Consider the following 24,428-nt stretch of genomic DNA (forward strand, 5'->3'; position numbering starts at 1 on the left):
TGGTGCCATATACATCTATTAATGAGTGTGCATATATGCCCCCCAACACAGTGGTGCCATATACATTTATTAATGAGCGTGCATATACGCCCCCCACACACAGTGGTGCCATATACATTTATTAATGAGTGTGCATATATGTCCCCCCAACACAGTGGTGCATGGCATGTTTGGAGGTCAGGTAACAACTCGTGGGAGTTGGTTTTTCCTTCTACAGTGTGAATCCTGAGGATCAAACTCAGTTCTTTGAGGCCAGCACTTTTTTACCTGTGTTATAAGGTTTCTTAATATTTTGTGTTTGAATGGATTCTTTTTCAAAACCAATTCGAGTTCAGGCTTTGCCCTTACTGGTAATAGTACTGTTAGCATAACTGCTAAATCATCTTTTAAAATACCCTTAGGGGAAACATTCAGCTCAAGTGGTGTATAGTAGAATTTTTCTGGTGTTTCTTAATCATTCTGCTATTAGTAGAGAAATAAATTTTAATATGTGTTGATTCATTTGAGTATTTACTTATAGCCAGTTAAATTGGTCTTCTTTTAAAGAAGAGTACTTTTAGCTTTGAGTCATCTTAAATTAGCATCATATTAATTTTTAAACATCTTAAAATGGAAATGTTTGGCAAAAGAGGAAATATTACATTTTAGATCAGTAAAGAATATGATTCTCTGATAATTGCTCCAGAGTGATAAATGGAAACTACTATGTTCCATGTTTCCAGAGCTTGTAACCTACGTGGGTGTCGGAGCTAATGAGACAAATAGTCATGACATTGTGCAGGGCCAGTGAACTAACTGGCGTGGGCAGGTGCAGAGCTCATGGCCCTTGAAGACAAAGTAGGGTCTATTTTTTGTTTATCTTGCATAGCATCTTAACACTTTTGTTTTTAAAAAGAGCTGAACCAAAATGTGGCATGGGTATAGAAATGCAGAAAAAAGGAGTGTGTGCTTAGAAAACGTCCTGCAGGTAATTATATTGCAGAAAAACAACCTCTTGGATTGAAATTGAATCAGGCAGCGGGCATAAATACCTGCAAGAGGTGTGCAACGGCTTGGAGTAGTGAAGCCTGATAACTCCCAAGGCTTCTCAGCGTAAACTTCTTTATAAGTTTATTTTGAAATTTGGTAGTGGAAGGCTGTGTGGCATTGTGAATATAATTAAGATTCACAGAATTGTACAAGTTTTAAAGGGTTAGAGGATAAATATTTCTGCTTTTTCAAAACAAAAATGAAAACCTTCTGACACAGATACTGATGAGTATTTAATGGTGTCACTTTTAGTTGATGGACTGGTTGGTTGCATGGGAAACTATTGAATTCATCTTCTATCAGGAGTTTTAAATGGCTTTTCTTAGACATCTTAAGTTTATATGATAAATGAAATGAACATTTGGAAGCTTTGTCAGGTAGGGGATAGCTGGTCAACTGTAGTGTCTCTGAATGTCCGCAAGAGGTCAGGACACACTAATGTTAACGAATAATAGGCAGTTCCAGGATAGTCTTTTATTCCTTTTGTTCTCATGGTAACAAAAGTTTTAAACATCTAGTTTGTTTTTATGTTTGTGTGTGTGTGTGTGTTTGTTGTGAGGGGCCAGGTGCTATTCTTAGAGGCCAGAGGCTTTGGCTTTTTGGAAGCTTGAGTTACAATCTTGGGCACCTGACTGACTTGGGTGCTGAGAACAGAGCATGCTCTAAATCACTAAGACAATCTTTCCAACCTCCATTTAAAAAAAAAAAAATCCTAAAACCTATGTTTTAGCCTTTCTATTTGGCAAGTGGTAGTGGTATTTGATTTGGAACTAAATTCCGATGTTTTCCTGATGTAGTTGTGACATTAACCAACTTCAGCTAAATTATCTGGTACTCAGACGTAGAAGTGAATGTGGATTTGAGACATCTTCACTCCAGGCTGACCTCAAACTCACTGCAGTCCTTTAGCTTCACATCCCCTGAATGTTGTGATTATAGGCGTACGCCGTTACACCTGACTAATTGCGTAGGATTTGTTTGTTTACTTGTTTTTGATGTAAGATTTAGAAATGAGTCTTTGTCTCTTTGAAGTATCTGAGGAGGAATTATTTTTCCAATATGTCAAGCTTCTCTTTGTATTAAATTATCATGGTTAGAATATGTTTTAAAAGGTAATTGAATAAGCCAGGAAAATACTTTAGGAAAAGTAATACATATGTACATATAATTTTAAAACCATATTTTAAAGAATTATACAGTTATTTTCAGTCCTTAGACTAAGTTATATACTTAGTATAGTAAGAAATAGTACCCTATGTTTTATTATTTTAAGATTATTCTGAATTTTTGTATATTGACTTTCTCGACTAAATTATAACTTCCTAGGACAAAGACTACCCCCCCCTTTCTTGTTCCTCTTATTTTTTTCTTTTCTTCTTTTGGTTCCTTAGCTTATTTTAATATAATTTCAAACTTACGGAGAAGTGGTAATATCACAAAAGTGTGGGCTTTCCCCTCAGATCCACTTGCCGTTTACATTTTGCTTAGTTGTCATTTCTTATTCCCCATCTACCCACTAGAGTATTCTCCACCATACACAACACACACACACAAACACACACACATACACACACACACACACACCTTTCTCCTTCCATCTTAGGAAAACGACATTGCAGACATTGTACTCCTTTACACAAAATTCCTTAAAATTTTTTCCACTGTACATGCTGCTATTTTACATAAGAACATGTGTGTTCATAATGTATATTGCATATTGAGCATATTAAAGCCTCTGAGCATATTCCCTTTTTTACCTTCTTCTCTTCTTACTTGAGAATCCGTATGTTCCCTTGAACAGTTTATGTCTACTTCCACATCATATATAAAAATGATTTTATATTTTTATATAAATTAAAATCTAGACTCACATGAGAAAATAAATGCTTTTGTCTTTCTGAGAGACTGGATTAATTTACTTAATATGATTGTTTCCAGTTACATCCTGCAAATCACATAATTTCATCGTTCTTTACAGGTGAGAAAAATCCATCCTATTTGTATGTTACATTTTCTTTATCCGTTTTGTTATGCACTGTAGAAGGAGCTGCAGGCTGAGTTCCTGCCGCCCTGCCCCTGGCCGCCTGGCTAGCTTATGCCCTGAAATAACAACACACAAATTGTATTCATTTAAACACTGCTTGGCCCATTAGTTTCTAGCCTCTTCTTGGCTAACTCTCATATCTTGCTTTACCCATTTCTAATAGTCTGTGTCTTACCGGGAAAGATTCAGCACTTAAGACCTGGTGCTGGCTCCATTGCGTCTGCCCTGGGGAGAAGAGGCATGGCATCTGCCTCACTTCCTCTTCCTCCCAGCATTCTGTTCTGTTTACTCCACCCACCTATGTTCTAACCTATCAGGCCAAGCAGTTTCTTTCTTAATTAACCAAGGAAAGCAACAGATTGATATGTGACACTCCCATGTCAATGCACCTTGATTGGCTGCAGACTTAACTATTCTGAACAGTGCTGCAATAAACATTGACGTGCAAGTATCTCTGACAATGATTTGAAGTCTCCTTTGGGTAAATACCTTGGAGTGTTATTGCAGCTGTATCTTGCATAGTTGGAGGCATTCCTTGATCCTGAAAGTCTTCACATACTATATACTGAAGTTTGCTTTAGAATTACTTATAATATTAGAACAGTTTAGGAAATATTTCAACAAACTATTTTTGTGAGAAAGCTGATGAAAAGTAACTTGAAACAAAGAGCTAAAATTGTCTAAATAAGTGATTAAAAACAATTCTGTTGTAATAGAAGAGAAATAAGTGGTTACCAGTAACTTTTTTATCCTTATGATCCCTTATTTTTTATAGCATACTAGAATAGTATTCTAGTTTGTTCAGCCTTTAAGCTAATTGCAATTGCATAAGACTGCATCACTTGTTCTAAAATCTTCCTAGTAGCTGTGATAACACAGTCATTTATACTGTAGTTGACAAACTTTAGAGAACATAATACGCGGAGGAGTTTCTTTAAAATGTCCTACCTCCTTGACATAAGTTAGGTCATTTATATTCTGTCTCTTAGTGAACTGGAAAGATGGCTCGGTTCTTTAGAATACTTTCTGCTCCTCCAGAAAAGCTGAATTCAGTTCCCAGCTCCTACTCAAACAAACAACCCTGACATTTAAACAACATATACTCCCAGGTACTTTTGATGTATACAGTGAACAGACCACAGCAAGGAAAACATTGCACTACAGGATAAGCATCTAACTCTTTCATATAGTGTATTGTTTTGCATTTCCTCATCCCCAGCCTCCGTTTCCTCCATGAGTTTATACTGCACCACAAGAATACCAAGCCACTTAGAATTCACATGTCTTTTTTTCTCATGCCTTTCTACTCTTATATACAGTAATTCTTTTGCCTAAAACATCCTTATCCATCTCTTCCTTGTACATTGTCTTCTGTCTCACTCAAGTGTCATCCCTTTCCTCTTGCCTTCTCAAACTAAGTTAAGATCTTACTCAACATACGTAGCCTTATATATAGCACTTTTTATTATTGTTGGTTTTCCCCCCTACTAGGTAGATATAACGAGATTAAACATCATTGTGTCCATCTGTTTTATGGTATCTGGCACATAGAAAATATGCCATAAATATTAAATGTAGAAGCTTCTCATACAAGTTTTGCACATTGAACGTTCTAGACCCAGAAGAATATTGTATGGGTAACCTCACTCAACTGTTTTCTGGGATTGGTGGGGAATTGCTGTTGTTTGTTTGCTCAGCTGATTATTTTATTGAAACATTTTTTTTTCTTGTTCTTTTATTTTTGGTTGTGAGCCTAGCCTTTAATAGCTGGGCCACTCTTCAGTCCTATTTTTTCTTGTTTTTAACTAGCTAGGCATTCTGCTGCATCACTAGTGATGTTATCTATGATATTGTGAGGGTGGCAGCCATACACATTCCATACACACACACACACACACACACACACACACACACACACACACGTGTGTGTGCGCGATACAGAGGAGCTTCTTAATAGTTCCACAAAGTTTTCTGGCTATAGACTGAGTGCAGTTGAGTTTACTATATACTATAATTTTTGACTTTTAATAATTTAGCGCAGTTATTTACTGCCTAGTATATAACAATGATATATTGCTAGTCTACTTTGTTTTGATTCTTTCTTTGTTTCTCTTTTTTGTTTCTTCTTCCTTTTTCCCCTCTTTCTTCGTTTGTCTCCTTCCTTCCTCCTTCCTTCCTTCCTTCCTTCCTTCCTTCCTTCCTTTTTTTTCAATCCTTGATGGGGCCAGCAAGATGAAAGGGTGTGCAGCACAAATACTAAAATCCCAGAGACAGATATTGGGGTTCAACCTGAAAATCAGAAAAACAAAGCAGCCAAGTCACTAGAGAGCTCTTACCTCTATGAAATCTTCAGACTGAAAGAGAGTGAGTTCTTGTCTCATTCTGCCTTACATTCCTCTCTAGTGCTGGGGTTAAAGGCATGCACCACCACCATCCAGCCTCTTTGGCTAACTGGTGTGGCTGCTATGATTAAAGGTATGTGCAACCATTCCCTGGCCTATATGCCTGACTAGTTGTTGAAATTAGAGCAGCGGGGCTGCTTCCCTCCTGGCCAGCTCCCGGCTAGCTTTACCCGAAATAATTACACGGAAACTGTATTCATTTAAACACTGCTTGGCCCATTAGTTCTAGCCTCTTATTGACTAGCTCTTACATACTGATCTAACCCATTTCTAATAATCTGTGTAGCCCACGAGGTGGCTTACCAGGGAAGATCTTAACCTGCGTTTGTCTGGAGTGGAAGAATCATGGTGACTTCCTGACTCAGCTTCTTTCTCCCAGCATTCTGTTCTGTTTACTCCGCCTACCTAATTTTCTGTCCTATTAAAGGGCTGAGACAGTCTCTTTATTCAACCAATGAAATTAACACAAAACAGAAGACTCTTCCCCATCATTACTAGTGTGCTATTTTATATTCTGATCTTCAGGCAAGCTTTATTTATTAAAATACAGTGAAATGTGACTGCGGGGTACCTGCTACTAAACTGAACAACCTGAGTTTGATCTTTGGGACTTATATATGTTGGGAAGAGAGAAGCAATTCCCAAAAGTTGTCCTCTGACTTTACATTCCTCATGCCAGTACAAAAGGGATCCCTAGGAATGGATTTTAGCTGAGCTTGTGTCTTGGCATAGTGCCTTGCATTTGACAGCTACCCAGTCAATGCTATTTTAAAAAAATGAATAAAAATGTGATATTTAAATTGTTTTACTCTTGTCAAACTTCCCTATATACATGGTGGCCAGTAAAAACAACCTACAATAATCAATAATCATGAATATAGAAAATAAGTCATACAGATTTTTGCACTTTTATTTACTGTTACTAAGCTTGGGAAAGTTACTTGATTTTTCTTGGCCCAATTTTCTTCATTTACAATTGAATAAAGTCTTAAATAATTAGTGTAATGTTAGCTGGGAATGTTGTTTGATTGGTATAGTGCTTGCCTATGATGCATAAAATCATTGATTCCATCTCCTGCACCCCATAAAGTCTAATGTGCACACTTGTAAATCCCAACACTCAGGAAGCAGAGGCAAGAAGATAGAAGTTACTCACTTATTTATGTTATTATTATATACCTGAACTTATGCTTGTGGACTGTGTATATGCAATACATGTAGAAACCAGAAGAGGGCATCAGATTCCTTGGAATTGGAGTTATAAGCAGCTGTGAGCGGCTGGCTATGGAATCTAGGTTTTAACTCCTGAGCCATTTATCCAGCCTCAAATAAGGAGTTCTTTATGAACTACCTACCTGGTTTTGAAGGACTAGTACTCAGGGTTTATTTAGATTCTTTATTATTTGTATAATAATATTTATTTTGTGGTCTTTGGTCTTAAGTTCTTAGGGACCTTTAAAAAACTGTGTGTGTGTTTAAATACTTATTTATTAAACAGATACTTAATGACAGTGACACAACTATGACCCAAACCACTCAAAGTATTTAAATACAGAAGGAAATAAACCCTTACTCTTAGAGATCTTTCCTTCCAGTGGAGAAGAGAAAGGATAAATGTGGTTAAGAGTACTATGAAGACACACGAGAAAACCCACAGAATCAACTAACCTGAGTTTATAGGAGTCACAAAGACTGAACTAATAACCAGGGAGCCTGATTAGGACTGACCTAGGCACTATGTATAGCTATTACAGTTGTATAGCTTGGTCTTCTTGTGGGACTCCTCTAACAGTAGGCATAGGGTCTATCTCTGATTCCTGTGCCAGCTCTTGGGATTCTTATTCTTATAGTGGGTTGTTGCCTTGTCTGGGTTTCAACTTGGTATGGCATGTTTGGTTGATATCCATGGGAGGTCTGCCTTTCTCTGAAAAGAAACAGAAGGAGTGGATGGGGGATTGAGGGGAAGTGATGAGGGAGGAACTCGGGGGAGAGGAAAGAGGGGAAACAGCAGTTGTGTTGTAATAAATAAATAAATGAAGTACTACGAAGAAGGCGAGTATGATTGTGCCCATCTTTAATCCTAGTGCTCAGAAGCAGAGGCAGGTGGACCTCTGTGAGTTCAATTCCAGCCTGGTCTACCTAGAATTCTAGGATGGCTAGTACTACATCGAAAAACTCTACACTCCCTCTTAAAAACAAAACAGTTTTATGAAGAAAACTAAAACCCTACAAGGGACAGAATGTAACAAGGACGGAGTGCTATTTTGATGGGATGCTCACTTGAAAGAAGCAAGGGCACAAACCTGCACGTATCTGGAGGAAAGAGTTCCAGGTAGGAGAGCTGACATTGCAAAGACTGGAGGTTGGAACAAGTGTGTATGTTCCAATGAGTAAGACAGTTGAGTCTATAAAACTGAAGGAGTGAGGAAGCAGGAAATGGTGAGGGGAGGTCCCTGAAGGCCAGGGTTTTGCAGAGCTTTGTTTGCCTGCCACTGTCTGTGGACTTTATTATAGCTTCAGTAGCTTTGCATGTCGGTGCATGATTTGAGGTTCAGTATGTTCAGAACATAGCTGTCCTCATGTGACAGATCAGGGAACTTAAGTGAAACTTTAACATATTCTGTAAGATATCTAGTCTAATATTTGTGGAATTCTGTGTGAAGTCTTTGAAACTATATTTGGAGTATTACAGAGCCATTCAGCACAGAGATTGACACTACAGTTGTACTTTCTGCTAGTGTGTACTTTGAAAATTGTTGTTTGTGAATCTAGTCATATTTGATAGTTTCCCTTCTGTAGGGAACTGAACTCCTAGGCTCATCTGTTCCTTGAACTGAGGCTTCCTTCCTCATTCTGTTTGTCAAGATTGTCTTTGTTAATCATTTTTATTTTTTTATGTTATAGTCTAGTTTTGAAGATTTGATTTCAGAGAATCACATCATGTGTCATACCTTGTCCTGAATAATTTTTAAGATAAAGTTGTAACTGCTCATTCAACACAGATGCCTGTATTTCAGATGGAGCAATTATCAGATGAAGAAATTGACCATGGTGCTGAAGAAGACAGTGACAAGGAAGATCAGGACCTGGATAAAATGTTTGGAGCCTGGCTTGGGGAACTGGACAAACTTACTCAGGTTAGGATTATTGAAAAAACTGGTTGAAGATTTGAAGCTATCACTACATGTGTAAAGCTTAATGTACAAACAAAAGATATGAGTGCAAGCTAAATTTTAAAATGCTGGTTACAGAAAAAAAAACATTAACAGGTAGAGGAATAGAAACTTTACAAGATACTATGATCTGTGGTTATTATTTGTATATGCTTATGTGAGAATGTATGTGTGATATGTGTGTTTATCTGTGTGAACGTGTACATGCAAGGTAGAGACCAGAGGATACCCTCAGGGCTTCTTCCTTGGAAGGCCACTACTTCTTTGAAGTATAGGGTCCTATTCTCTCTCCTCTTTTTTCTCTCTGAGTATCCCCCTTTTAGTGAAGCAGAGTTAAAGATGTTCATTAAAGATAAGTTTAATATAGGTGTAAGCACCAGGACAGGATGGGAGGAAAGGTGCTCAGAAGAAGGTAGGGAGGCAGTGTGGGTATGGTTTCCTTAAGAGGAAGTCGCCAGATGAGGTAGGTCTTTCCTTGGCATAATGCTTACCAATTAGGTTAGAACTGGGCAATCTTCCTAAATCTGCCTACCCAGGGCTAGGATTACAAGTGCCCACCATTTAGATTTGGGTTTGAGAGTCAAATGCTTGCAAGTGCTTTACCAACTGACCCATCTCCCTAGCCCCTTTTCTATGAATATTCTAAGGTTTTAAAAAAAACAATTTTTTAACAGGGTTTCTGTTAATGTGAGAGAGAATTTAATAACTCTTTCATAAATTTGAATTGTAAGCTAAAACAATTTTAAAGTCTAAAGTTTAAAAATTTAAATTTTGACATATTTTGTTCTGTAACAAATTTAAATACACCTTATGACATATATTGTTCATATTTTCTTGCTCATAGTTTCAAAATACTGACAAAAGTTCATTCCAGGCTACATTTAAAATTGTTCTAAAGTTTCTGTTTTAGTTTGGTTTTTGCTTTGTTTTGTTGGATTGTGGATTGAGTGTGGTGGTGAGTGGTTGGTTGGTTAGTTTTTGAGATAGCATCTCATGTAGCTCAGGTTGATCTTGGACTTGACATATAACTTGATTTCAGGGATGACCTTGAGCTGCCAATCTTGTTATATCTACTGCCCAAATGTTGAGATTATAGGCATGGGACATCATGGTGTCCGTTTGTTCATTTGTTTTGGATCATAGGTCTTAGTTTTTAAATTTTTGTTATATTGTGTGTATGTGTGAGGGGGAGGGGCGCGTGCATGCATGCCACAGTTTGCGTGTGGACATTAGGGTAAACTTTGTGGAGTCCCTCCTACCTTTATGTGGATCCCTGGGATTGAATTTAGGGCCCAGGTTTTCATGGCACGCATTTTACTTGCTAAGCCATTATCCCCTATGCCAGGACACTTTATAGAATAAAAAAAAAAATGGGGTTTTTACTTCCCTGGTTAATGTACTGTATGTAATAATAAAGATGGTCATATTTATTAAAATAAATTTAATTTCATAATAATGAGACTGTTAAAACTTACTTATGTTTAAATAATTTCTTTGGGAATGCATAAGTATAAAATTCCATAACTAATGGGAAAATAAAATGAAGGCTTAAAGTTCTAACTTCCTTCTTAGCTGTGGATCAGTTTGAAAGGTAGATACTACAGAGAGGATGGGCAAGCAGGCAAAAAGCAAAAGTTTTTTTTATTCCAAATCCTTTTAAGTGGGCTGCCACCAGAAGGTGTGGCCCAGATTTAGGGTATGTCTTACCACCTCATAATTCAATCAAGGAAACCCCTCACAGTTGTGCCCAACTGCTTGGGTTTAAAATACTTGGACCCTAGTCTGTAGCTCTTTTGGAGAGGTTATAGTTTGAATGAGTGGTCCAGCCTTGCTGGAGGAAAGGGGACACCGGGCAGGTAGTCTTTGAGTTTGAGGACAGCCTAGTCTAAAGAATAAGTTTCAGGACAGCCAGACTTAGGCAGTAAAGGAAAGAAAGCTGGTGAAGATGTAATTGAACAAGGGGGGCATGTTCCAGCCCCAGCAAGCAGCAGAACTTGGCAGTTTCAGCCACATGGTTCTAGTTTTAGAATTAAGGATAGAAAAAAGGGGTATGCCTCCATACCTAAAGAAAGCCTCTGAGGTCAGGAATGTGTCAGGTATCCCTGAATGAGGCCTAGTAGAGAGACCATTGTGTGAAGCTGTGAAGTTGAAACCTGGATTGCCTTGGAGACCCCAAGGTGTTAGAGGTGCCAGGACAGTGGGATACCTGCTGAAGAGAGCTATTAACAGGGAGTGTTAGTTACATAGTTAGAACCAGCACAAGAGAATGAAGTGTGTTGCTGTCAACAAAGCTGAAAGAAGTTGGAGATTTGAAGAGTACTTTGACATCAGACATGGAAAAGCAGAATTTAGAATTTGCCCAGCTGGTTTTGGGTCTTGTTTTGGTCCAGTGTTTCCTCACTATGCTCTATGTATATACATTATCATTCCAAAATGCAGGGAAGGGAGCATAATGAGGAAACATGGGACCAAAACAAGACCCCAAACCAGCTGGGCAAACTCTAAATTCCTGTGCCATTATAGGATGGAATTATGTAATCTGCTTTTTGATTTTGATTTTTATAGGAGATTATAATTAAAAGATGCATGAATCTCAGAAGAGACTTTGGACTCTAAAACATTGTTGAGGCTGTGATAAACTATGGGGACTTTTGAAGTTTAGACTAAATGTATTTTGTATTATGATATTGTTACAAGCTTTTGGTGACCAGGGAGTGGAATGTGTAGTTTGAATGTAATAGGCTTCCATAATCTCATAGGGAGTGGCAATATTAGGGGATATGGCTTTCTTGGAGTGGGTCTGGCCTTGGAGGAAGTATGTTACTGTGGGGGTGAGCTTTGAGGATTCCTGCTGTATGATAGTCCTCTTATACACTGTAAAGATTTGTCATTTGTATTAGTTTAATAAAATGCTGATTGGCCAGTATAGTAGGAAGTATAGGCAGGGCGACCAGACTAAGAGAATTCTGGGAAGAGGAAAGGCAGAGACACAGTCACCAGCCAGACTTAGAGGAAGCAATAAGGGAATACCTCAATGCTTTGCTGAGCAAAGGTACCAAGTCACGTGGCTAAACATAGACAAAAATTATAAGTTAAGCTGTAAGAGCTAGTTAATAATAAAGCCTGAACTAATAAGCCAAGCAGTTTATAATTAATATAAGTCTCTGTGTGATTCTTTGGGACTGAATGGCTGTGGCACCATTGTCATAGGAATCTTCTGTCAACAGATTCCTATGTTCAGGATACCACCAAGTGTGTTAGTCGACTTCTTGTTGCCCATAAGGTATAGAACTCTTAGCTCCTTCTCCGGTACTCTGCCATGCTCCCTGCCATAATGATAAAGGATTGAACCTCTAAAACTATAAGAAAGCCACCCCAATTAAATGTTTTTCTTATAAGAGTTGCCATGGTCATGTATATACTTAGACTTATTTTATTACTTAGTTCACTACAGGATTATCTGCATATATTCAGTATTACTGGTTAATCAAACTTAAGATTTAAGTAGTTGATGATTCTTCTAAAATAGTGGTTAAAAAATTGTATGTTGGCCTTTTTTCCTGAGAAAGGATCTGTAGGTTTTTGTAAATTCTTAGCTACCTCCCCGAGGGTTAAAATTTACCATGTTTTATTACCAATTTCTTAACCTACGGAGTGTTTCCCTATATGACCTTTGTTGCCTCAGCACCATGGACAGGTAATTAAAATACATGTTCATTCATTTGAACTGGAAAGAGGTTGACTTTTCATAGGGCTTCAGTTACAGGCATGTTATTTTATAGGAAATATTTCTCCCTTCAACTCTATTGAAAGGAGTAATTAAAATTGCTTCTGAAGAATTAAATTTGGGGGTTATAGGAGAATTTCTTAGCTGTTTTTTAAATTTTCGAAGTAAAACACTGAGTAGGTTGTAGATCACATTGATTTGATAGTTTCAAAAACAGAATGAAGAACTAGAGAAATGGCTTACTGACCAAGAATACTGGCTGTTCTTGCAGAGGACACAGGTTTATTTCTCAGCACCCAAATGGCAGCTTATAACTGTAATTCCAGTTCTAGGTGATACAACTGCCTCTCTAGTCTCCACAGGTACTGTATACACGCATGATACATTTACACACATTCAGTCAAAATACTCATATACATAAAATAAAAGTAAAACAGAATGGAGTCTGGGAGTGTAGCTTTTTTCATAGCTTGCTTCCCTAACAATTCAGACACCAGGACCCATTCCTGTTACCACATGATGCAGGTATAGTAGCATATAGCTATAATCACAGCATTCTAGAGGGCATCTTCATTCAAGGTCAGGACCCATTCCTATTACCACATGATGCAGGTATAGTAGCATATAGCTATAATCACGGCATTCTAGAGGGCATCTTCATTAAAGGTCCTCTTCTGCTACATAATTAGTTTTAGGCAGGCCTGGTGTACAGAAGAGACTGTCTAAAACAAAAACAACAATAAAAACAAGATGGACACTATTTATATGAATTATCAAAATCTTGAACTATATAAATAATAAAAATAGCATTCTAATGTAACTTTATGATTCTATAAATAGAATACATGAAGTTCTTTTTGTTGTTTTTGTTTTTGGAACAAGGTTTCCCTGTGTAGCCCTAGGTGTCCTGGGACTTGCTATGTAGACTATGCAGAGATTATCCTGCCTCTGCCTCCAAAGTGTTGAGACTAAAGGCATACACCACCACCACACCCAACACTGAAGTTCTTTTTTAAAACTTGAAGCTTATTTGATAGGACATTATATAGAAACTAGCTGTAAAAGACCATTCTAACTTTTCTTTCTATTGTAACTTTAAGTAGTTTAATTCCTTTTCCTCCTCTTCTCTTCTCTTTTTTCTTTGTTATTGTTGTAATTTTCTATTTAGATATCTTTTCCTTATTGGAGAGGGGCTACAGGTGAAGAGTATTATGGTAAGAAGATGGTAAGTGCTAGAAGTATAATCTAAGTGATAGACCTGAGCGTCTGCTATGCACAAGGCCTTAGGTTCAGTCGTGAGTGGGTGAGTGGATGAAAGAAGTTCAAGATTGTATTTTGCCTTTAGGTATGGATGAGGCTATGATAGATCAAAAATAGAACCATTTAATGAAAGAGATCACAAAACTTCCTTCATGGTTCTTTGCCATGTCCATATTCATATACTTAGATTATTTCACAACGAATTTATATAGAATGATGTCATTGACTAAAAAATGTATTTGAAAAGGTATTTACTCTGAACTGTGATAGTTCTGAGTCTCAGGTATCTTAAAAGTAAGTAAGTATTTAGAAATGAGAGATAGCTAATGAAAATCAGTTTTTTTTTTTTCTTTCTTGAGGCTATCATTTAGAAAAAATTTTGGCTTTGTTAATATGTGTGCTGGATAATTTTTTTTTTTTTTTTCTGGTTTTTCGAGACAGGGTTTCTCTGTTTCTTTGGAGCCTGTCCTGGAACTAGCTCTGTAGACCAGGCTGGTCTCGAACTCACAGAGATCCGCCTGCCTCTGCCTCCCGAGTGCTGGGATTAAAGGCGTGCGCCACCATCGCCCGGCTGTGCTGGATAGTTTTATGTCAATTTGACACATGCTAAAATGTTCTGAGAGGAAGGAAACGTAATTAAGAAAATGCTTCCATAAGATGAGGCAGCAAGCAAGCCTGCAGGCTTGCTTAGTGATTTTCTTAGTGATTGTTGGGGGAGGGCCCAACCCATTGTGGTGCTAACCCTAGCCTGGTGGTCCTGAGTTCTAAAAGAAAGCAGGTTGGCCAGGCAGTGGTGGCGCATGCATTTAATCCCAACACTTGGGAGGCAGAGGCAGATGGATCTCTGTGATTTCGAGGCCAGCCTGGTCTACAAGAGCTAGTTCCAACGCTACAGAGAAACTCTGTCTCGAAAAACAAAACAAAACAAAAAACAAAAAACAAAAAAAAAAGGAAAGGAAAGAAAGACAGAAAGCAGGCTGAACAAACCATGGGGAACAAGTCAGTAAGCAGCGCTCCTCCATGGCCTCTGCCTCAGCTCCTAACCTGCTTGAATTCTTTTCCTGAATTCCTTTGATGATGAACAGTATGGCACTTCTCTAATCTTTTTGTGTAATGGAATTTCATATTAATGTTACTTGTTAAACTTTCGTTTTTTAAAAGAGTTTGGATTCCGACAAGCCTAAAGAACCAGTGAAAAGATCTCCTCTTCGCCAGGAAACAAACATGGCCAACTTTTCTTACCGCTTCTCCATATACAACTTGAATGGTAAGATTTGATTAAGGAAAGTTTAAGATAATATACTGAGTTCTGTAATACAGAAATGATAGAAATGCAGTTCTAAATATAAAACAGTATAAAAATTATATACATAACTTGGCTGGGTTTTGTTTCTCCTTTTTAAAATTAGTGTGTTTTGTGTGGGGGAGCTATGCACATGAGTGCTGGTCCTTGCAGAAGCCAGAAGTGTCAGATCCTTTTAGAGCTAGAGTTATAGGTAGTTGTAGTTGTGAACCATCTAGTGTGGGTGCTAGGAATTAAACTCAGGTCATCCAGAAAAAGAGCACATGTTCTTAGCCACTGAGCCATCTTTCTTTCTATCCTGGATTCTGTTGTTGATTTGTGCATATTAATTCAAATTAACTGGAAGAGTTCCAGAAGAAAAAAGCAACTAGAACATAACAAATAGTTTTCTTGTCTTATATTTAATACTTGATATTGTGTATGCTAATGAGAAAGCCCACATCAATTTGATTACATTGCTTTCTGACTGGATTAAAGTTCAAAGAAAATTGTTTTTAGTAATTTTAAATCAGCTGGTGTGACCTTTCTTTAGTGTACCTAGCCACTTCTTAGTGTTTGGAATAAATGTTCTAAGTTTTTTTACTTTTATGCTCTTCTCTCTCTTGGCAGTATTTTATCTACCTGGACACTGACGATATTAATAGCTTTTTTGTTAGGGTTTCTATTACTGCAATGAAACACCAAGTCCAAAAGCAAGTTGGGAAGCCAAGGGTTATTTGGCTTACACTTCCATATCATTGTCTATTAGTGAAGGAAGTCAGGACAGGAACTCAAACAAGGCAGGAACCTGGAGGGAAGAGCTGATAAAGAAGCCATGCTCCCCATGGCTTGCTCAGCCTGCTTTCGTACAGAACCCAGGACTATGAACCCAAGAGTGGCACCACCCACAATGGATTGAACCCTCTTCCATCAATCACTAATTAAGAAAATGCCCTAAAGCCAGCTCTTGCAGAGGTGTTCTCTCAATTGAGGTTCCCTCCTTTCAGATTGTGTCAAGTTGACATAAAATTAGCCAGCATAACAGTACAAAGTTACCTGGGAGATTTGGTTAAAACCATGGCATAGCACAAGGTGTTTTCAGTATTGTGTCTTTGAACTTACAACCTTATTTTCCTTAATAGAGATCTTAAAAGACAGACTATTTGCTTTAAAAATTCTCTTAAAATTTAAAACAAAACCAACCAAGTGCTTTATTTTATTGGTTTTAGACCCAATGAAATGTGTTCTTTTGCTTTTTTCTACTGCCTATGACTAATTTATCGTAGGATGTATAGATATTGATTATGTTCTGGAAACTTATATCTTCTTTGTAGAAGCTCTGAATCAGGGAGAGACTGTGGATCTGGATGCCCTGATGGCTGATCTCTGCTCCATAGAACAGGAGCTCAGCAGTATTGGCTCAGGAAATAGTAAGCGTCAAGTCACAGAACCAAAAGTCACTCAGAAGCTACCTAGCCGGCATACGTCGAAACATGGCTCTCTGAGAGGAGTAGGAGTATCATCTTCTTCTAATAGAACAACTACTAAACCTTCTCATGCTAACTACTCCCTGGACGACATCACTGCACAATTAGAACAGGCTTCCTTGAGCATGGATGAAGCCGCTCAGCAATCTGTAGTAGAAGATTCTAAACCTTCAATGACGAATCAGCACAGAAGGATTGCATCAGCTGGCACTGTGAATGATGTTGAAGTGCACTCTGTTAGTAACTCCTCCCGTTCGAGCATCACTTCTGCAGCTTCTAGCATGGATTCTTTGGATATTGACAAAGTGGTGCGCCCTCAAGAACTGGATTTGACAACACATCAGGGACAGCCAGTTACTGAGGTAAATAGATGGAATTTACTTCCTCTGTTATTTTTGACTTTAAAATATGGAGAAATGAGTGGGTTTTTTTTGTCTTTTTTTGTTTTTAAACTGACTTTCTTCTTTAACATAAAAGTTTATCAAAAGTAATTCTCAGCCTAATAAGGCCACAGAAGAACTACATCACCAGTCAGGGTAGTGTCATGAAGTTAAGTTAGAAGAGGTTTAGAGTCTTCTTTCTGTCTTCTAACTTGTTAGAACCTTTGAATTAATGCCAGTTATTTAATGTGATTAAAAAATGAATCATTAAATCCACACTTAGATCACTGTATCTCTCTCTCTCTTTTCTCCCCTTCTGTGTGAGACTATAGCTTGTCTTTGGACAACACAGTTCACTTCTCTACTCCTGTTCCATCCTTTCTAGTTCTCCCTTCTTTTCCCGTTTCTCACTTTTAGTTATTGTTTATTTACTTTATTATTTGTGGTCTTCAAGAACAAACCTAGGTCCGTACATGTGCTAGGCAAACACTTACACATGCTTATCACCGAGCTAAACCCCCAGCCCTCCTACTATACACTCAGTACTACACTCAGTGCTCTTATTATAATGACTATACACTTGAACTTTGCTGCAAAACTGTATATTTCTTACTTTCTTTTAAGGGATAACAGTTTGCTTTTAAAAACAACAAAACTACTTCATTTTCTCTGTGTTTATCATTATTTCAGCTCTCATTTACCACAATTGATTTAATCTTGGTTAGTTTGAACAGAGGTAATCTATGCATATCTTCCCTCTTAAAATTCATTTTCTTCCTAGTCTCTTATGTAGGATTATTTATGTCTTTTTCCTCAACCACTAACTTTCTGCAGAGAAGCTTCTACCAGTCTCTGGCAAGAAGGGCCTGGCAGCCAGTATTTCAGCAGCCCATTAGGGAGAAGAAAAAGTTAGGATTTGGGATTGTTTCTCAGTGTGAACTTAATTTGATCCTTTAGATTTCTCAAAACAAATACAACTGACACTTTGGGCTACATGGATTTTGGTTGTGAAAGATTGCCCTGGATATTGTAGGATGTTTAGAAGTACACTTAATCTCTACTCGGTAGGTGCCTGAGGATGGACACGTAAAAGAAATCCCACACTAGCTCAGAATTGAGAATAATAGAGGGTTATTTATTATGGGGTAGACTCACACAAAAAAGTTCTCTTTATAAAGTTAACTCTATCACTTTTGGGATAATTGCTATTTCTTCCAAAAAATTAGCACAAGCTCTTTTCCATGGTTCATTGTCTTCCTATAACTTTTTTATTTCATCAGTAGTAAAAGACACTATAATCTCTGCTGGGTCTATACCTGCTAATTGACAAAGTAAATTATAAAAACCTTTTATAATTAATTCAGAGACTTTTCTACATAAGTTTTTTTTTTATTTTTAACTTGGTTTGTGTGGTAAAAAGATCTAATCTAATATAATATTGTCCCTCTGCATTAAAATTCCTGTAGGAGAAATTCTGAAAGGCAATATGACTAGAATACAATTAAGGCTTGGATTCATCCTATGCACATGTGCCTCTAATTTCTCCTTGACAATTGCCAATTCCTTTTCTGCTTCAGCTGTTAATTCTCTGGGACTATTCAAGTCTTTATCACCATCTAAGGTTTTGTTTAAATGAATTATTAGATCAGGTGTCATCCCAATAGCCAGTCGTAAATGGGAAATGTCTCCTAACAATCTTTGAAAGTCATTAAGAGTCCGCAACTGGTCTCTCCTAATTTGTGCCTTTTGTGTTCTAATTTTCTGTAAACCTATTCTATAACCTAGGTAATTGACAGAATCTCCTCTGTATTTTTTCAGTAGCAATTTGTAATCCCCATTTTGGCAAAACTTTCTTTACTTCTTAAAACATTCTTTCTAAAGTATCTATGTTTGAATCAGATAGCAAAATGTCATCCATGTAATGGTAAATTATAGACTTAGTAAATTGCTTACGTATTATTTCCAAAGTATTGGCACAGAGTGGGGACATTGAGCATTCCATGTGGGAGTCCAGTGATACCTCATAGTAGGTTGAGAATTATTATAAGTAGACACTGTGAAGGCAAGTTTTTCTCTATCTTTTTCTTGTAAAGGTATAGTGAAGAAACAATCTTTCAAATTAATAACTATGAGAGGCCATCTTTTTTGTAATAGAGAAGATAGAGGAATTCCAGACTGTAGAGGGCCCATAGGTTGAATTGCCTTGTGGACAGCTCTTAGATCTGTCACTATTCCCTATTTAACAGATTTCTGTTGTACAACAAATGCAGGAAAATTCCAAGAGCTGGTTGATTCTTCAATGTGGTGAGCATCTAGTTGCTCTTGTACCAGCTGTTCTAAAGCCCGCAGCTTTTCTTCAACTAGAGGCCATTGCTTAACCTATATTGGTTTCTCAGTTAAGAATTTTAAAGGTAGGTCTGTTGGAACCCCTAAAAGTTTGCCAGTTACTTTGTGTTCTTGTACAGCCTGAATGTATAGTACCTTTACTATACATTTACAAATACACCTTTGTGTATAGAGTTTCTGGGACTACAGGAATGTTAATCTGGGTATTCCATTGCTGCAGCATGTCATGACCCCATCAATTTACTGCAATATTAGCCACATAAGGCCTCAGCTTTCCTCTCTGTCCTTCTGGCCGTATGCATTCAACCCATCTCGTACTTTGTTTAACTTGAGATAGGGTTCCAATTCCTAGTAGTTGAACATCTTCCTCTTGAAGAGGCCAATTTGGAGGCCAAGATTTTGGAGTAATGATACTCTCACACCTGTGTCTATCAAATCAGCAATTACAATGCATTTTATATGTACTCTTAGCTTTGGTCTTTGGTAATTTATAGAAGTCTGCCAGAATATAGGTTTCCTATTTCCTATTGGACTTTTTATTTATCCTCCCTGTTTATGCCATCATCTAGAACAGTATGGTCTTTTACAGAAGGCTCTGGATGTTTTTTTTTTCCTAGTGAGACATGTCCTCCACAGTGACTGGGAATGACTGGACCACTTTTGGGGGCCTGTGAGAGGCCCTTCAAGGTCTTTCCCTGATGGTATCAGGTTGTCTTGTCTGTCTTTTGTTCTGTGTTCATTGGTCCAGTGTCGGCCTTTGCCAAACCTTCTACATACACCTGAAGGCTGAGTCCTCCCATTCTTGCCATCCCCAGAGGAGATATTATTCCTAGGAGCTCATTGCCTACAATCCCTTCTCAGATATTCTAGTCTATCACAATTAAAACATTTGGCATTTTGATGTCTTCTCATTCCTTTGGAAATTGCTTCTCCTACCCAAGATTCAGTTTTATAGTCAAATGTCTCAATGTTCATTGTATGCAGGATCCATTCATCCATAGGTGCTGATCTAACCTTTAAAAGCGCAAGTATCTCTTTGCATTCTAAGTTGGCATTTTCAAAAGCCAGAGATTCAATAAGTACTCGTCTAGCAAGTGGGTCTGTACACCCTTAGTTAGCCTTTGTAAAAAAAAAAAATCACTAAAGGGTTCTCTTTGGCCCTGTTTAACCCTGGTATATGATTCAATTCATTTTCCTATTCTTGAATCCTGTCCCAAGCATTTAAAGCTGCTTTGTGGCATAGAGACAAGATTTATTCATCATGAAGAGCTTGAACCTGTGGGTCAGCATAAGTGCCCTCACCAAGAATTTGATCTTGGGCAGTCTCAAGTCCTTTTGATTTTCCTTCTTCTCAAGTTTTGGCCTCTCCCCTGAAATAACATCTAAACCTCATCTGGGTTTATCATAACTTTTTAACAAATTTTGATTGTCAAATTCAACAGTATGAAGTTTTTCAAATAATTTCTCAGTACCCTTAGTATGAATTCAGTTTTTTCTGTCAAATTAATGTTACCCTTTTCAATAGTATTAATTTTTTCAGGTAACTTTTAATTTTTGATGGTATTAATCCTGTGAACTAGCTATTCATTATTAGTCTGTAAAAACTGTATCATTCCTAAAAGCACCATATTCTTTCTTAAGGATATAAAATGACGAAAAAAACTGAGTCACAATGTCCAATAAATGGAAGTATCACCATAATTGTATAAACCTTGCAGAATATAATCCATAGTATTAGCAAAAAAGTTACTAAAAGTTTCAACATTAATGTAGTCTGCCATGTTGATTTATTAATTATCTGTTATGAGATCCGGTAAATTGTTTTAGGTGTAATATTCTTTATTGTCCAGCAGATGTCGTGGTTGCAGAGTTGCAACCTAGCAGCAATGCAACCAGTGGCGACAGGAAAGATCCTGAGCCGCTTTAGTTTCCTACCTTGGTACTGGTTAAATACTGAGAAATATGCTTTACTTGACAAATTAAAAGCAATTAACTCAATTCCATACTCGGAGCAACAAATCCAGAACTCACGGGCAGGGAGCACAGACCAGAAGCTGGACAAGTCGCCACCCGGCATGGAACCACTCTAGGGTTCAGTGCCAAGGAATGCGGTAGTGGGGGTGGGAGGCATACATGCGCTTGGGAAATTTCAGAGTCTCCACGTGCAGTAAGCTCCGCTGTGGTGGGGGTTTTACAAAAAAACTGCTTAGGTAAAACCAAGCCAAGCGTGCAGGGTTGGGGGACTTTCTGGTCCGTGGACCTGCTAGGCCTTTAGGCCGTCCACCCAGTAGGTGTGGAGTCTGAATCCACGTGGGGTGCCAGATGAAGCTGGATGCTTAAAAGAAATCCATTACTAGCTCAGAATTGAGAACAATAAAGGGCTATTTATTTAGGGTTAGACTCACAAATCACAATTCTCTGCTGGAACGGAGAATCCCGCAGCTGTTAAAGAGGCCTGACAGGCACTTTACATTGGTATAAATAGTATAAGAAGCCACGCCCATGTGGATGGGTAACTTAAAGGCTACTGGGTTAGGAATTCCTACAGCAGGTGCCATTAGCTCCTTTCCAACTGTAGACATGTTTACATGTCCATAAAATATAAAATCACTCCCTTTTGAGAATTTTAATAGATAGATAGAAAATTAGTAGCAAGTCAGAACTCTGTTTTCAGGAAAAATGACCTTGGATTTTCCTTTTCCTGATCTCTTTTTCACATAAGTTAAGTTTAATTATAGATGGCTACTGTGGGAGGATAACTGAGTTCTTCAGCCTGACTGTAGAGTGGGATGCTGTTTGAAACAAAACAGAATGAAAGGTTAGTTAGAGAATACCTCTAGGTAAGGCCAGAGATGTAGCTCAGTGGTACATTGCTTAGCTAACACCTACAAGATTCTGCCTTCAGACTGCAGCACCAGAGAGAAAATCGTTGTTCAGAAAAGTCACCAGGTGTTATTATTTACTTTTAAATTGCCCCAGATTAGTTAGTACATAGAGTACAGGAAGAGTGCCTTGAAGAACATGGTAGGGCCTAGACCCTGACTTCCTCATGTGGTATAACTTCTGAAATGAGTAAGAAAGAACATGTCTCTGAGAGGCAGTGGTACTTGTATTCATTCCTGTGAGATATGACTGGTTCCTGTGGAATGTCTGTTCTTAGCAGTGTGTTCTTTTTCCCGTACAACCAGCTATCATTTACTAGGCCCAGAAAGGCCTCTTGTGAACAGCATGAACTCCCTCTGCAGATAACATTCCAGAGGTTGCAGAACCGAGTGAACCTCATCTCAAACTGTGGTCTAGTCTGTTGGGCCCTGTGAGTGAATATCCATCTGAGTGTGAGTCTGATGGACAAGTGAAGAACACAGGCACTATTACTGCTTCTGAGGACAGAGCTCGGTGCTGGTCTGCTCTTCTCTGCAGCCAGCTCTGTGTTCAACACAACCATATGCTTTGTACCTTCCAGAAATTGTCCTTGCCTGCTTGCACGTTTGTCTTTTTTTTTTTTTTTTTTTTAAAGCTCTTTATTTACTGGGCTTTGGAAAGAGTAGAAATTCCTCCGTAGCCCTCTTCCTCACTGTAGCCTCTTGTCTGTGGGGTGCCCATAGTGGAGTCTTTAGACTAACTGTTTTGATCACATCCTTCTACCACTGACAACTCCCAATTTTTTAAACCTACTTAAAATTTTTTTATACAATATATTTTGATCATGTTTTTCCCTCCCACAAATTCTCCCAAATCCTCCTTATCTCCTTACCCAGCCAACTTTATGTTCTTTTCCTCTCTCTCTTAAACAAAAATAAAACAATTAAAAAAAAAAAAACAAGAAATAGACACACTACAAACAAATTCACAAGAGCAAAAAACTCATAAAGCCAAAATGTTCAAACAAAGCAAAATGAGTTAGAAAGTCTACAGAAATACCCCTGAGTTCATTTTGTGTTGACCAGCCACTCCTGGGCATGGTGTCTTCCCTGAGGTATGGTTAATATACCCTGTGAGATGCTAATGGAGAATACTGATTTTTTCCTTTGCCGAAGGAAATGGCTTCTTTAGAGTTGGGGCCCAATGTCCACTTCCCCATCTTAGTGCTGGGACTGGCTTGAACCTGTGCACATTGTTCATGCTGCCACAGTCTCTGAGTTTAGATGTGCATCCGTCCTGCTGTGTCTGGAGTGCTTACCTCATTACTCATTTTATGTGTACTTTCCCCATAAACTACTTGAGAGTTGGCTGCATTTGTCATGACCCTTTTCTGTTTGTCGTGGGTACTACTGTTTCTGTTTCCTAAGAACTATATTGACCATATAGAATTGACAGACCTTATTGATCTGGTAAGTGAAACAGTGCTAAAAACATGTTTAATGGGAATACATAGAACAATGAAAAGTCTTTATCTGACCAAGCATATGATATAAAGGCAAAGCAGAATTAATTATCCATTTCATAAATAGTTATGTAAATATTCCTTAGATACTCAGTGCCTAGATACTACACTGGAATGGAGAGGATAAATTGTCATTATTGGGGACTGAAGAGATAGCTAAGTGAGTTAAGTGCTTGCTGGACAAGCATGAGAACCTGAGTTTAGATCCCTAGTATCCATGTAGGAACTGGGCATGATGATGCAGGTTTGTAACCCCAGTACTGAGGCCAGTGGTTAGGTGGATTCTAGGGGCTTGGTAGCCAGCCTGTCTTGCCAAATCAGTGAGCTCCAAGATTAGTAAGAGACCGTGTCTCAGCAAGTAGGGTAGAGAATTATTGAGGAAGACATCAGACACCGACCTGTTGTTGGCAGAGGCTACTCATTTGTTCCTGGCTGCCCAGACTTGAAATAATCACACAGAAACCATATTATTTGCAATACTATTTGGCCAATAGCTTAAGCATATTTCTAGCTTGCTCTCATATCCTAAAGTAACCCATTTTTATTAATCTGTGTATTGCCATGTGAATGTGGCTTACCGGCAAGGTTCCAGCACGTCTGTCTCTAGCAGCAGCTACGTGGCATCTCACTGATTCCGCCTACTCTCTCTATATCTCTTTCAGCCTGGCTTTACTCTGTTAAGCCATTAGCTGAAAGCAGTTTCTATATTAACCAATAAAAGCAACACATATACAGAAGGACTTTGCAAACCAACCTGTGATGTACATAAACACACACAAACACAGCATCATACATGCAAGGTTGAGGGGAAAGACTGCAGAGGATTAAGGAATTGATGAATGACTAGGAAGTGGAAAAACTGCCTGTATGGATTCAGGAAATTTGTCAGTACAGAAAATTTAGAGGCAAGAGGA

The 24,428-nt window shown here is 38.1% G+C and overlaps 1 protein-coding gene across 4 annotated transcripts in view; it reads left to right on the top strand.

Annotated features, from left to right (window-relative positions):
• Positions 1 to 24,428, top strand: part of Raph1 (Ras association (RalGDS/AF-6) and pleckstrin homology domains 1) — an 85,844-nt gene that overhangs the window by 15,732 nt on the left and 45,684 nt on the right. For all 4 annotated transcript variants that reach the window (XR_003378174.1, XM_026786161.1, XM_026786160.1 and 1 more), the window contains exons 2-4: positions 8,493 to 8,612; positions 14,797 to 14,902; positions 16,252 to 16,766. Coding sequence is in view for 3 of the 4 variants with exons in the window: in XM_026786161.1 (XP_026641962.1) it covers positions 8,493 to 8,612; positions 14,797 to 14,902; positions 16,252 to 16,766 (741 nt within the window). In the remaining variant the exon portion in view is untranslated. The remainder of the gene's footprint in view (positions 1 to 8,492; positions 8,613 to 14,796; positions 14,903 to 16,251; positions 16,767 to 24,428) is intronic.

The sequence above is a fragment of the Microtus ochrogaster genome, linkage group LG4 (genome assembly GCF_000317375.1).
Source record: "Microtus ochrogaster isolate Prairie Vole_2 linkage group LG4, MicOch1.0, whole genome shotgun sequence".
NCBI classification, from domain to species: domain Eukaryota; kingdom Metazoa; phylum Chordata; class Mammalia; order Rodentia; family Cricetidae; genus Microtus; species Microtus ochrogaster.